This window comes from Gossypium raimondii, chromosome 3 (assembly GCF_025698545.1).
Source record: "Gossypium raimondii isolate GPD5lz chromosome 3, ASM2569854v1, whole genome shotgun sequence".
In the NCBI taxonomy this organism is placed as follows: domain Eukaryota; kingdom Viridiplantae; phylum Streptophyta; class Magnoliopsida; order Malvales; family Malvaceae; genus Gossypium; species Gossypium raimondii.
Genome location: NC_068567.1, coordinates 50,564,282 through 50,578,275, shown reverse-complemented (window position 1 = coordinate 50,578,275; position 13,994 = coordinate 50,564,282). Strand labels below are relative to the sequence as shown.

The following is a 13,994-nucleotide window of genomic DNA, read 5'->3' as shown; positions in this document are numbered from 1 at the left end:
CCTGAACTATTTTCTTAGGATCGAAGTAACACATACTCCGCATGGTGTCTTCTTGAGTCAGAAAAAGTATATTTTGGAGTTGCTTCAGAAGGCTTACATGGGTATGTCCAACGCTTCTCCTACTCCAATGGTGACCACTTGTCGACTATCTGTTCATGAATGAAGCCCGATGGAGGATGAGCGCTTATTCAGAAGTATCGTGGGTGCCCTACAATATGTGGTTATAACAAGACCAGATATTGCTTTCTCTATTAACAAGGTGTGTCAGCATATGTACAAACCTTTAGATACACATTTCAAGGCTATCAAACGAATTCTAAGATACCTACAAGGAACACTAGACTACGGGTTACAGTTTACTCGAAACTCGAAGTTTCTTCTCGAAGGATATTCTGATACGAGTTGGGGTTCCAATGTTGATGATTGTCGGTCTACCTCTGGCTTTTGTGTTTTTCTTGGAGGAAACCTAATTTCTTAGAGCTCTAAGAAGCAACAAGTGGTGTCAAGATCCACCTCTGAGGCTGAATATCAAAGCTTGGCTCATGTCACTGCTGAAATAGCTTGGATTCGGTCATTGTTGACAGAACTGGGTGTTTGGATTCCAAGTAAGGCTCTAGTTTGGGGTGATAGTTCAGCCGCCATTGCTGTAGCAAAGAATCCTGTTATGCATTCCAAATTTAAACACGTGGAATTAGACTTTTTTTTGTAAGAGAAAAGGTGGTGAACGGGTCGCTGCAAGTTGGTCATATTTCTGGACAGGATCAAATTGCTGATATATTGACCAAGCCCTTGTCTGGAGGGTTATTCGACAAATTTCAGAAGAAACTTGGAGTGGTCTCCATAGGAGGGGATGCTGTGCAGAGGCAAGGAAAGTCGAGAAGCGTGGGCCATGTTATGAATAAGAATTAGTTAGTTAAAATATAGTTGTTATGTGGTTAGTTAGTTAAGCATCTGTTAGAAGTTATTAGTTAGCAGTTACTGATCTACTATATTAAATGCTCAGTTGTACTCTCTCATTTAGTAATGAATTCAGTCAATCTTAACAACCAGGATCTAAGAACTTAAGGGTTTATCCAAATTTCTAAATACTGTCATTCTAGTAAACCGTCCCCTCAGTCTATTGTCCGTGTTGAAATCAAGTTTTGCGACCTTCCCTATTAATTTGCCTATCTCCCTAAGATTTTTTTTTATTGTTCAGATAACCGAGAAGTCCTGGCAGTCGGATCCATGCCATAACAACTGATGGGAAGGGCTGGAATGGATTAAAATCCAATGTCCACAGTTGAACCATAAGATATTAGCCGAAGACAATCCAAGGTCCTTGGTTAAGCACTCTCTCATAATCTTCTTTCCTCTGAAATTTTACGGAAAAAATACCCATTCTCCACATCCATAAGTTGAAACGGTTTTGAGGGTCGCCATAGACTCGAGACCCTATTTGGCAAAGTAGCATAACCAATGCTCCAACCCAAAAACTTCACCACTATCATGGTTTTCATATCCTTTAACAAGTATTGATGAACCCGATCTAAGAAAGCAACCACGGGAAACTTAGTGAAATCTTCTTCTACAAAGTCAAAAATTTCCCCACCATCTTCCACTGGTTCCTTCGCAGACTCAACGGATTTACGCAATAGCATATATTTCCATGACACAGTAGAGGCCGGTTTCGGGTCTAATGACATTTCTACGCTATCCACTCCTTTGTCTTTGAAACGAACTTTTCTAGTGTTGCGACTATCTGTCGAACACTCATTGTTGTCCTCAATATTACCGTAAGTTGACATCGGAGAACTTTTTTAAAAACACATGTATTTTAATTATTCTAGTAACTTTTATTGAATTGTTAATTTTTTACATGTAAACTATTTAACCCTGTATTTCGAGTCAATAGTTCAAACGCAAAATTTATTGGCATTGTTATCTAGTTAAATTAACATCCCAAAAATTTGGCATTAAATAAGAGAGATTAACTTTTTAATTTTCACAAAATAGAATTATGAAATTGCAGGTTTTATTTTGTATTAGTTTGCTTTTTCCGGTTTCAAGATAGATAGTATTGTTTCGTAATCTTGTTTTTGAAGTTGTTTTATGAAGCAAGAACGAAGTAAAATATTTTATTTAAGAAATTAGATAAAATTTTAAAATTTTGAAGTAGTGAAGCTAAAATTATATTCTAAAAAATTTAAATTATATAATTAATTTTTAATTAGAGTGAAAATTACAAATATTTCCTTTTTTGAATAATTGAAGGATTTAAAATGAATGCCATTTAACTCGTTATATGTAGATATGATTTTAGAATTTTTACAAATAGATGACTAATGCGTAACTTTTCGAATTTAGACTCTTGTCCGAGGGTACATAATTAAAAGAGATTTTTTTGAGAGAGAAAGTATCTTAACAACTTTGATGTTCTCTAAAAAACACTTTGATGTTAATTTCAGGTTGTAAATATTAATAATGAAATTAACCGTTAATTTAATGCTAAATTTCAGATCAAGTTTATAAGGTAATTTTTTAGTTGTGATCTTACATAATTGTGTTTTTTTAACATAATTAATTGCGTTTAATGAAATAAATTCTTAAATAATAAAAGAAAACGAAATTGAATTGTAAAAAAATTTAAATTAAATGAAAAAGTAACGAGAAAATATTGTTATGGCATATTGTTTCACTTAAAATAAATAAATAGCAACTTTGACTTTATAATTTTCTACTCCTAAAACTTTATTCAATTTATTATTCCATGCACACAAATTTTAAATCACGTTTTATATTATAATCGAAATTTATGTAAAGTGCTACATTCAATGCATCATTCATAATTCATTTTATATTTGAACATAAAATATTTTAAGTTTAGTTTTATTAAGCAAAAGTTCATATGTTCTTTTATTTATTTTAAATGAGGTCTATATTTAAGAAAAATAAAATATAATTATTCAAGAGTTTATTTCATTAATTGAATTATATTAAAATTATTTTATTTATGCATGGGTTTAAAATTAGTATACTCTAAAACACTTTCAAATATATGAAAAAAAACTTTTAAAAATAAAATATACTCATTTTTAACACATATATCAGTACCCCAAGCTCACAGTAACATAAATGTTGAACAATAATCTACTTACAGCATTACCAATTTGACAATGGAGAAAAACTAGTTAGAGCAACAGAAAGAGGACCCCCATGAGTAAATACATGTACAAGAGAAATAGAAGAAGCTGCATCATCTTGACCAACATCTATAGATAGGATACAAATTATATATAAATCAGCAACTACTACACATAAGAAGCATTAAAAATAGACATTCACTTCAGCTGAAAGTACCTTGAGAATATAAGAACTCCATTGAGTCACATGTATCGACTAAGCATTCTTTGTTCATCAGAGATTTTACCAATGGCTCTCTACTAGCTGCTTTCTACTTGCCATACCGAAAAGCAGCTATCGAAACCTCAACTATCAATTGCTCTTCCTCACCTGTTCAAATAGTTTGAAACGAACAGCAAGAATTTTTCTTTCAACAACGATCAAAGCCCTGAAATGAATAGAGAGAGAAAAGGGAAAAGGAAAAGAGAGGATAAACTCCGACGATGACATTTAGAACAAAACAGAATTGAAAAGGAAAACCAAAACAATGGAAAATAGATGAGTTTGATTATAAAGATTCGTTGCCATGGAAGTATGAACAAGAAAGATTCAACTCTCGGAAATCATTGCCATGTCAGAATTATAGAAGTGACAAAATCATTGCAAATGAAGGAGCTTTGAAGAATGAAATTACTATGAACTGATTTTACACAGAAAAAGAGAGAAGTATAATCAGAGAAGAGGTTCAGAAAGTGGTTCAGAAAGCTCCATTTCATTTGAACTCTGTTGCTGTGTCTCTGGTTTATGAAACCCTACAAAGTCCAGCCCAAGCCACTGCCATGGCCAACAAACATATCTCGGTCCATTTCGACCCCTTGAGTCTTCTCGTGTTTCAAACTCTTCTAGCTGACAGGTAAGCTCCTCTACTCTTTCCCTCAGCCTACTTGCCCTCATATCTGCCAGCTTCAATGATTTCTCAGCAGCATCTCTTGCTGCCATGGCAGCAGCAGCAGTTTCTTCTTTGAATTTTAGCTTCTTCTCAGATTCTAACATGGCTTGCTTCGCCTCTTCAAGCTCCAGCTTAACTGCTGATAGCTGCCGATATTTATTAAATCATGATGATTAGGAGTAAACTGATATCTTGTAATAAGAAAAATAATAAGATACAATTGCATCACATCAAATAATTAGGTGCAACTTCATGTTCTTGCTCATGTGCATCATATATTGAACAGTCCTAGATAGACTACAAAAGTACCAGAATTCGGACTATTCCCAAACATTTTCTTGTATTTTTAAAGGCATAATGATAAATTTATCCCCTAATGTTTACCCATTTTGTCTCTTTGGCCCTCAACTTTCAAAATTTAGTCAAATTGGATTTTTTTGGATGAAAAAGCTAACTAAACTGTCAAAATTTTAACAGCATTATTGGATTTGTTTCACTTTGCCCCTAATGCTTGACACCCATGATTTCAAAATTGCCTTTTTTTCGTTCACTGGATTACAAAAACACACTATCTCTTGACAATAACTCATCAGGTTGGTTGATTCAATAATTCTTCTCAAAAGAAACCAAAAAAAAAAAAATCTCTTTTTCAGGTTATTTTTGGTTAGTTTCTCCAGCTTATGCCCTATGGAAATGTTATACAACTTCAAGTTATCCAAACATATTGTCACTTATCCTATATCTAGTAAACAACCGCTTCCCTCCCCACTGGAAGTATGTACATCAACCAAACACAAAAACACAGTTTTGGTTTTAATCTCATTTTACAATCCAAACCTGCTTGACTTTACAACATAGCCTATATGATTCTCCTGTTATTGCGGCATATTATTCTTTAACATTAGATGCATTTGATCTTGTCTAGATGTGTTAAGATTCAAACCTCAGTCTACAGCTAAATTGTAAATTCCATACTGGCAGAACTTCAAGACGATGACTACTCAAAACTGCCACCACAAAGGCCTTCAATAACTGTTCACAAAACCAGATATATAGTATCTATTAAAAGACCTGTATCATCTTAGCAAACATACCTGAGCTAAGAACTCTCGCTCTACAGCTCTTCCTGCAGCAGCCTCTTGCTCAGCTGCTGATTTCCATCTTGTAATTTCTTCCTCAGCAGCAGCAATGTCCATCATAAGTCCTTCAACCTTCACATTAGTTAAGTCAGCATTAAATGTCCACAAAGAAGCATAAATGCAACTTAGTCAGTTCTTCTAACACTTAAAATTAACCTAAGAATCTGATAACTGTACTCCAAGAAAATGGGAACAAACATTAAGCTAGTTTACTGTAAAAATTAAAGAGAGAGAGAGATGTTACTTACACTTTCATTTGCTACTCTCTCCTTCTCTTCAAGCTCCTCTATACGATGCATTCTTTGGTTGAGCTCCTTGGCTTGAGCCTCCACATGTTCTTTAAGTACACTCGACTCTGCCCTTAATACATTAGAACAGTATGTAGTTCAGTTCATGCAGAAAAACTCTCTATGTTAACCTATTCTACTCCTAATATTCCTTTAATCGTCCCATACAAAAGCAGGATGATAAAATATTGATTTTGTGCAATTTTAAAAATCCGAAATAACAGGTACCTTAATTCCTCCACAGAATGCTGCAGTTCAATTATCTCAAGCTGAGATGTTTTGACAATATTCTCCAAAGCACCAGCCTGTCAAATGGCATAATAGAACCTCAAAAAGGAAAGATATGACCTTGAAACACTATGCAAACTTAAAGAGAACATGTAACAAATCAATGGCAATAGAAAAAATCTAACCAGAGTGTATATTTCATCCTGGTCTGAGCCCGGATCTTCAGCTTTATTTCCATCGCCAATAAGATTTCTAAATTTGAAGTCAATTCCAGCCTCTCTCAAACCATTCTCAGCAGTTTGAAACAACTCGTTAGTTTTGGACTTATTTTCAGATACCATCCTCCTGGACAGTGCACTCCTAAGTAAAGAACCAATGTGTTCTTTCTCCTTAATCAATCGAGCAACTGTTTCGTTTAAACTCTTTACTTCACGATTCTTTTCCTCCACTAAGTCCTTTGTTTTCACGGCAAGAATTCCTGTTAATTCATAGATAGACTCCATCCCCGCCAAACAAGCGCGGATATTTTCCTCAGAATCTGTCTCTTGTGGAAGAAAAAAGGACTCTGATACATCTGACTGATCCATATTATCAGCATCAACAATCTTAATAACATCATAAATAATTTCATGAATTCTAGAAACGAAATTCAACTGATCAACCAGTAACGGTCTCTGTAATTCCATCCTCATCTGCCAAATTTTCAATTTATCATCATATTCACTGCTCAAGTTCCTCAACTCCATTAATTCATCCTCTGCCAAATTAATCTTCTCCGACATCTCTTTTTCAATCTCCCCAATCTTCCCATCCTTTTCAGCTATATTCTTCTCTAAATTTTCAATTATATTAGTTTTCTTTGCCACCTCATCTCGTAACCCACTTATTGTAGCTTCAAGCTGAGAAACTTCAATGGCAATTTCGTAATTTCGTTGCTCTATCTGCTCCCTGGCTTCGTTTCTAGATTTGGTTGTGGTTTCGATCTGTTTAACGAGCTCTTCAACGATCTCGTTTGTTCTTTTGATTACTCCATAAGCAACGGAGGGCAGTCCGGTGTACTTTTGCGATCGCGGCAATCCTCCAGCAGAGAAGTTCTTGAAATTATTAACTTTTCCAGATATTTTTTCGATACCAGAAACAAGCATATGAGCAGAAGTCTCTATCTCCGATCGCAATCCATCTTTTCCCTTGGACGCTTCCTCCAATTGCTTCGCCAAATCTTCTCTCTGTTTCGTAACCTCGTCTTTGATCTTATTAGCTTCAGTTAATTGCGCCGTTAAGTTATCGTTCGATCTCAAAGCTTCTTCTTTCTCGCGGAGAGCTTCGTCACGTTGTCTCCCACACTCATCTCGCTTCTTAATCGCCTCGTGAGCCAAAGCTTTTAATCGATTAAACGAAACTTGAAGTTCTGATTTGGAATTCTCCGCCGCTTCTCGTGCTTGTTTCTCGCGATCGAGCTCCGCCAGAATTTCACGGAATTTCTCGACCGATACATCCTCTCGAGACGGATCTTTAATAACTATCGGTACCGGCTCATCAGACTCCACGTCACTGAGCACCGCATCGACTTCTTCATCGCCCGCACTCGTCATTTAAAAAAGAAGCCAATTATTTATATAATCGACAGTAAAAAATCCCGTATTTTGGTGCGATCGGAACCCTAGAATTGGAAGCAGAGGAGGAAGATAATGGAAGAAACCGATCGATATTAGTTGAGAGAGGAGGAAGGGAAAGAAATCATTGAAATGAGGCAAAAACAGGTGAAGATAAATTACGATTAAATTATAACCAGAAATTGCTTCCAAAAAGAGGTCTAGTGAAATTAAGGTTAACGGAAATAGGGGTGTCCTTACCTAAACGAGACGGTGACGCCGAAGAACAAAGAACACGATTAGCTACCAACCAGTCTCTCCTTGGTCTCTTCTATTTTATTTTATTAGCGCCTTGAAAGGAAATTAACTTCACAAGGAAAACAATTTTAAATTTTTAAAATATGAAATTATAAGGCTTATGTTTTGGTGAATGCTACGGCTTAGATGGTGCCACGTTGAGTAGCTTCTTTTTGGTACTCTAATTTGACGGGTCAGATTGATTAAGAGGATTACGTTTTAGGTTTTGACTTCCAACCGGAAAATTTAGGGGTTGAAAAAACAATTAAAAAAAGGCAATTTACCAAAAAAAAAGCCTATTTTTTAAAAAAATTACCGAAATGGGCCCGGTATTTTATTATTTATCGGAATGGGCCTTTTCTGGCAAATCGCGTCCACGTCGGTAGCGATGTCGGGGACGTGCCAGAAATCGCTACCCGGCCAAATGCTTTTTTCGACGTGGCCGCGACTTGCCCATCTAATGAAATTTCATGTATATAGTTGCACTAAATTATTTAAATTATTTATAATACCTAAATTATCCCTATTTATTTGTTATATTACATAAAATACTCCTTTGAAAATACAAAACATTATGATAGCTAATTTAAAATTTATTCTCCACAACTAATGAAAATCATTTAAAATGCTAAAACTAGATCTGTCTGAACAAACTATAAGAAAATCCCTGGAATGTTGTGATTTATTCGTCTTCAACGAAAGATCTCGAGAAAGATCACGGTGAGGAAAGCTTGTGCTTAATGAGGAAGCAAATTTGGACACTCGGAATCATCTAACAATTATGCAGAACAGCAGCTGTCTTTCTTCACAGCTGAAACATCATCCCGAGAGCCGATATTAATGGTTTGTCCATTGGGCAATGTTGTTTGATCATTCCCTCCTTCGAGTGCTTTTCGACTAATCACATGATGTATTTGAGTTAGTATTTCAGTGAATGCATGCTCAACATTTGTAGATTCAAGGGCAGATGTTTCCATAAAGAAGCGCTGCATATCGCATGCGCGACTTATCTATTTACTTTTTTCTCCAAAACCCTAAAAATCCTAAAAACCTTAAAACCCTAAATCCTAAAATCCAAAAACCTACAAGTCAAGAAATCAGCAGTACGTCGGTAGCGCTTTCTCGACGTGACAACAAATCGCGTCCACGAGGGGGCGATTTGTTGCCACGTCAGCAAAGCGCTCTGACATGGCCGCGATTTCCTGGCACGTCCCCTGACATCGCGCTGATGTGGACGCGATTTGCCGGAAAATGGTCCATTCTGGTAAATAATAAAATATCGGGCCCATTTCGGTAAATTTATAAAAAAATAAGTTTTTATTGGTAAATGGCCCTTTAAAAAACCCTTAAATGCTAATAATTTCTCGTAATTGCACTTAAACATTATTGATTTCTCAGGGTGAATTTGGATAGGCGGTGGGTGCAGTACGATATATTTAGTTATTTTTTATCTCACATTATAATATTTAATCTTACAGTCACTATTATTTTTACATTAATAGTAAAGAAATGTATCGTCCATCTAAACTCACTTTTAATTGAAAGTTAATAATTAAAATTTTGAAACTACTTTTCCTTTGAAAATTGGTTAAAATTGGTTAAGTGTTGATGTGACTATGGAAAAGATAAGTTAAATTAGTGTAGTTTTTTTTATTTAGATTTAATTATTAATTTTTAACATTTAAGTTTCAAGTTATAAAATGCTAAAACTTTATTCTCAAAATCCTAAAAAAATGGAAATACTAAATAAAATAAAAAATTCAAATGAAGAAAAAAGAAAAAATGAAAACTTTTAAAAATAAAAATTGAATAAACTGTTACAATTAAATGTGGATGTCCATATTCTAACCCCTTCATTTATGAGATAAAACTCCCTCATTCATTATGAAAGTAAATATGCAAGTTATGCTAATGAAGCACTTAAGTAAGCTTTATTTATATGTGTTGTATTAAATGACAATAATTATAAATAGAATCCTTGTATGAGTGAAATGAGATATGCATAAATTCTTTGTTGATTTGATCTACTGTTTATATTTTTAGTATTCTCTTATTTAATTATTTTATAACACGTTATCGGCACGAGCCTTTACAAGCTCATAGTGAAGTTTACGTTATTACGACTATATATAACTTGCCCATAAAGTTTCCATTGAACTATATACGACATACGCATTTTCATCATTGTTTTAATTTGTTCATCATATTTCGATAGAAAGAGAAATATTCAAAGCATAGTTGTTAAACTATTTGATTTATTCACTATTTTTCTTAAAAAGGTTAGTGATTTTTTTCAATTATTTCAATTTGTTTTAATTTATATCTTATTTTCTTGATCTAGATAATTTGCATAAAATTTTATATTATTTTATTTCTTTGTTGCTCCTTCATAGATTTACTATTTATGGACTACGTGGTAGTTTGGGATTTCATGTTGATACATAATGGATGTAGATTTGCAGTTACGTTATACGTAACCTATCAAGCATTTTAAAAGAGATTTGTTGTTTGTTAATTTTGTGTGTTTTGCATTCAATTGACATGTCCATTAAGTTCCTAATTTTATTTAAAATATGATTGGCCAATACACTATTTGACATTTTTTATAAGTAGCTCTTGAAATTCTTGATGAATATTACCTCTTTTATTGTTATTATTGTTCATAGTTTTTTCCCTTTAATTTGTTGATTTATGATGGAAGTTACCACTTATCTTTCTTTTTAAATATCCGCCATGCATCATTTCAACTTAACCGAGTAAATCTGGTTAATTATTGATCATTATGCACTGGTAAAATGTAATATATATTTTTAATGCATTTAGTTTGGCTATAATAACTAGATTTTACGGGCTAGCTAGGTTTAGTACATGCTAACTTGTATAAAGATGATCAAACCTCACAAAGAATTTTTCTTTCAAGCATTTGCACCCGAGAATTTCTTTATGGGTTTCTGTACCTCCATCTTTGTTTTATTTATAGTAATGAGAATAATGTTTTTAAAATTCTTTACTCCTTTTATTTAATGTTCACATGTAGCTTAGTGATAATCTTTATTAGGCCAATAATTCGCTGTTTAATGTTTAAAATGTTTTAAAAAGTATTATGATTTGATCTCATGCATTCTTATGGCTAAACAAAATAACGAGTTATTCGTTTCACTGATTATGCTTCATTCTCCGAAGTGAATGTAGTAATACATAACAATTATGAAAAATGAAAATATAGAGATCATGATTGTCGTTGTAATTGAGGATGTGGTTGGAGATGTACTAATAACCAGTGGTACTTCTAACCACTAGAAAAATAATAATAATGAAAAACAAGAAATTTGTAGTCAAAATATTTGAAGGTTATTGAAAATTCATACTACCAATATGGTATGAAAATGCATTGGTCATGTACCTGTTGTACATTTAAGCATCTAGTAAAACTTTATCAAAGCATCCATTAAAAGAAGAAGAAGAAGAAAACAATATTGAGACAAATTTCATTATCCCAAAATGATGAAATGAATGATAACTTTTCAAAAAAAAAAAGAAAGTATGATGCTAAAGCTAACCATGCATACAAGGATGGTGATTTTAAAAGCGTTAATGATATATCTCATTCAGTATGTTTCTAATTTTCCTTCATAAAAATAGTTTTATATATTTTCCCATGACTATTTGCAATATTTCTTAAACAATGTTTTCTTTTAAGGAAAAATATGAAAATTTCTAATTTTTCGTTAAACCAAAGAATAAAGACATTGTAATGTAGATTTTGCTACAACATATTCTATCTTTAAAGGCAAAAGATTACTCTCATTTAATATCATATTAGGTAAATGGAAAAGTAATAAAAGGCTCCAAAAAGCTATAATAGTATTATTTTAAGGGTAAAGTATATTATAGATGATGCATTGTTTTCTTTTAAGTCTAAAAAATTTAGCTTTACAGATATTCGTTGAAATGGATATCATATCAAGACTACAAATGAGAAAAATATTGAATATCTATATATTAAAATGTTGAATGTGGAAAGAAATATGTTTTGGAAAGAGTACCTACTTTTCATCAGGCTATATTATGCACATATTAGTGTAATTGAGACACATGTTACTACAAACTAGAAGTTTGTAAAAGCACATACTTTTACTATTTGGTATGAACGGTTAGACCATCTTGGATCATATATGATGAAAAAAAATTCAGAATTCAAATGGACATTCAGTACAGAACCAGAAGTTTCTTTAACTTAAAGAATTCTCATGTGTTGTTTGTTCTCAATGATAATTGATTATTACAAGCTCATTAGTTAAAGTTGAGATTTAAACTTTTTCATTTCTGAAATGAGTATGGGCTCATTCATCCACCATGTGGATGATTTTCATATTATATGATTTTGGTAGATGCATCTACAAAATAATCACATATGTATTATCAACTCGCAACTTGTTGTTTGCGAGATTGCTTGTTTAAATGATTAATTTTAGATTATACAATTAAAACAATTCATCTTGCTAATATTGGTGAGTTTACATTCCAAGCTTTGAATAATTATTGCATGTCAATTCGGATAAAAGTTGAACATCCTGTAGCTCATGTTCACACGCAAAATGATTTAGCTGAATTGTTTATCAAACGCCTCCAACTAATAGTTAGGTCATTGCTTATGAGAACAAAACTCCTTGTTATAGCTTGGGGATATGTTGTTTTGCATGCAGCAACACTTGTGCACTTCAGGCCAACAAGTTATAATAAATATTCCCCATTACAATTGGATTTTGGTCAGGAGCCAAATATTTTCCATCTTAAAATTTTTGGATGTGCAATATATGTTCCGATTGCTCCATCACAATACACAAAGATGGGTCCTCAAAGGAGGTTGGGAATATATGTTGGTTATGAATCTCCTTCTATAATTAAGTATGTTGAACCATTAACTGGAGATTTATTTACTGCACGATTTGTTGATTGTCACTTTGATGAAACAACATTCCCAACATTAGGGTAGAGAATAAAAAGCTAGATGAATAAAATGCTTGAAATTAATTATCATTGTCTAATATCCTTATACAAAGCAATGCAAATCAGAAGTTCAGCAATAATTCATTTTACAAATCAAACGGCCAAATTTATTTACTGAACTAAAAGGAATTAGAAAATCTCACATACCAGCTTGGGAATATATGTTGGTTATGAATCTCCTTCTATAATTAAGTATGTTGAACCATTAACTGGAGATTTATTTATTGTACGATTTGTTGATTGTCACTTTGATGAAACAACATTCCCAACATTAAGGGAGAGAATAAAAAGCTGGATGAATAAAGTGCTTGAAATTAATTATTATTGTCTAATATCCTTATACAAAGCAATGCAAATCAGAAGTTCAGCAAATAATTAATTTTACAAATTAAACGGCCAGATTCATTTACTGACCTAAAAAGACAAAATCTCATATACCAGCTGAGAACGTTCCAATACAAATTGATGTCCCAATAGGGCAAACTATTAGTACAAAAGAAAGTAATCCACATTTGAAGCGTGGAAGACTAGTTGGTTCCAAAGATAAAAAATTCTCGTAAAAGAAAATGAGCAAACATTCAAGAATGTCATATAGCCGAGGCGGGAGTTCTTGAAGAAACCTATGAAATAACTAATTATAAAACTCAAGAAGAGATTCAGGTACCTAAAAGTGAAAATGAAAATGATGAAAATAAAGATATCTCAATAAGTTATATCAATACGAGAAAAAGGTGGAATTGGAAAAATATAGTTGTCGACAACAATTTTGCTTATAATGTTGCTAATGAAAATGATAATCCTAAGCTTAAATCTATTGGGGAATGTAGAAATAGAAAAGACTGACCAAAATGGAAAGACTCAATTCAAGCAAAATTAAAATGACTTTCTAAATGTGAGGTTTTGAACCTATAGTCCAAACACCTAAATATGTAAAGCCGGTAGGATATAAATGGATATTTGTGTGAAAACGAAATGAGAAAAATGAAGTCGTAACATATAAAGCACGACTTGTAGCACAAGGATTTTCACGAAATCCCGACATAGATTACGAAGAGACATATTCTAATGTGGTGGATGCAATCACGTTTAGATACCTCATTAGTCGACAGTATATGAAAAACTTGACATGCGTCTAATGGATGTTGTTACAGCCTATTTGCATGGTACACTTGATAGTGAAATTTATATGAAAATCCTTGAAAGATTTAAAATCCCTGAAGTATATAAATTTTTTCAGGAAAATTGCTTAATCAGATTAAAGAAAAGTTTTTATAGATTAAAACAATTTGAACTATGTGGTACAATCATCTTAGTAAATATTTGTTAAAAGAAGGTTATAAAAACGATTCAATTTTTCCATGTATTTTTGTAAAAAGGTCTGGATCAGATT

At 32.9% G+C, this 13,994-nt stretch overlaps 1 protein-coding gene across 4 annotated transcripts; it reads right to left on the bottom strand.

The window, feature by feature from the left end:
- Nucleotides 1-3,648: 3,648 nt before the first annotated feature.
- Nucleotides 3,649-7,677, bottom strand: LOC105794589 (uncharacterized). 4 transcript variants are annotated; one of them, XM_012623839.2, is made up of 6 exons: nt 7,559-7,677; nt 5,891-7,365; nt 5,706-5,782; nt 5,439-5,550; nt 5,146-5,262; nt 3,649-4,197 (listed from the first exon to the last, which is right to left on the bottom strand). In XM_012623839.2, exons 2-6 carry the CDS (start codon nt 7,295-7,297, stop codon nt 3,835-3,837), a joined length of 2,076 nt encoding a protein of 691 aa, XP_012479293.1. In that variant the 5' UTR covers nt 7,298-7,365; nt 7,559-7,677; the 3' UTR covers nt 3,649-3,834. The 4 variants fall into 4 exon arrangements, 3 of the variants coding, with proteins under 3 accessions (XP_012479293.1, XP_012479294.1, XP_052484433.1); XR_008194517.1 differs by lacking the exon at nt 7,559-7,677 and adding an exon at nt 4,995-5,058 and having other exon boundaries at nt 4,049-4,197; nt 5,891-7,549; XM_012623840.2 differs by lacking the exon at nt 7,559-7,677 and having other exon boundaries at nt 5,891-7,545.
- Nucleotides 7,678-13,994: the final 6,317 nt, after the last annotated feature.

Bases quoted from the DNA above. Each gene is read 5' to 3' on its own strand.
- LOC105794589 (XM_012623839.2), bottom strand. From the start codon at position 7,297: ATGACGAGTGCGGGCGATGAAGAAGTCGATGCGGTGCTCAGTGACGTG. The intron at 5,783-5,890 runs GTTAGATTTTTT...GCCATTTGACAG, and splicing joins AGGATGAAATATACACTCTG to GCTGGTGCTTTGGAGAATAT. The intron at 4,198-5,145 runs GTATGTTTGCTA...AAATATCGGCAG, and splicing joins AGCGAGAGTTCTTAGCTCAG to CTATCAGCAGTTAAGCTGGA.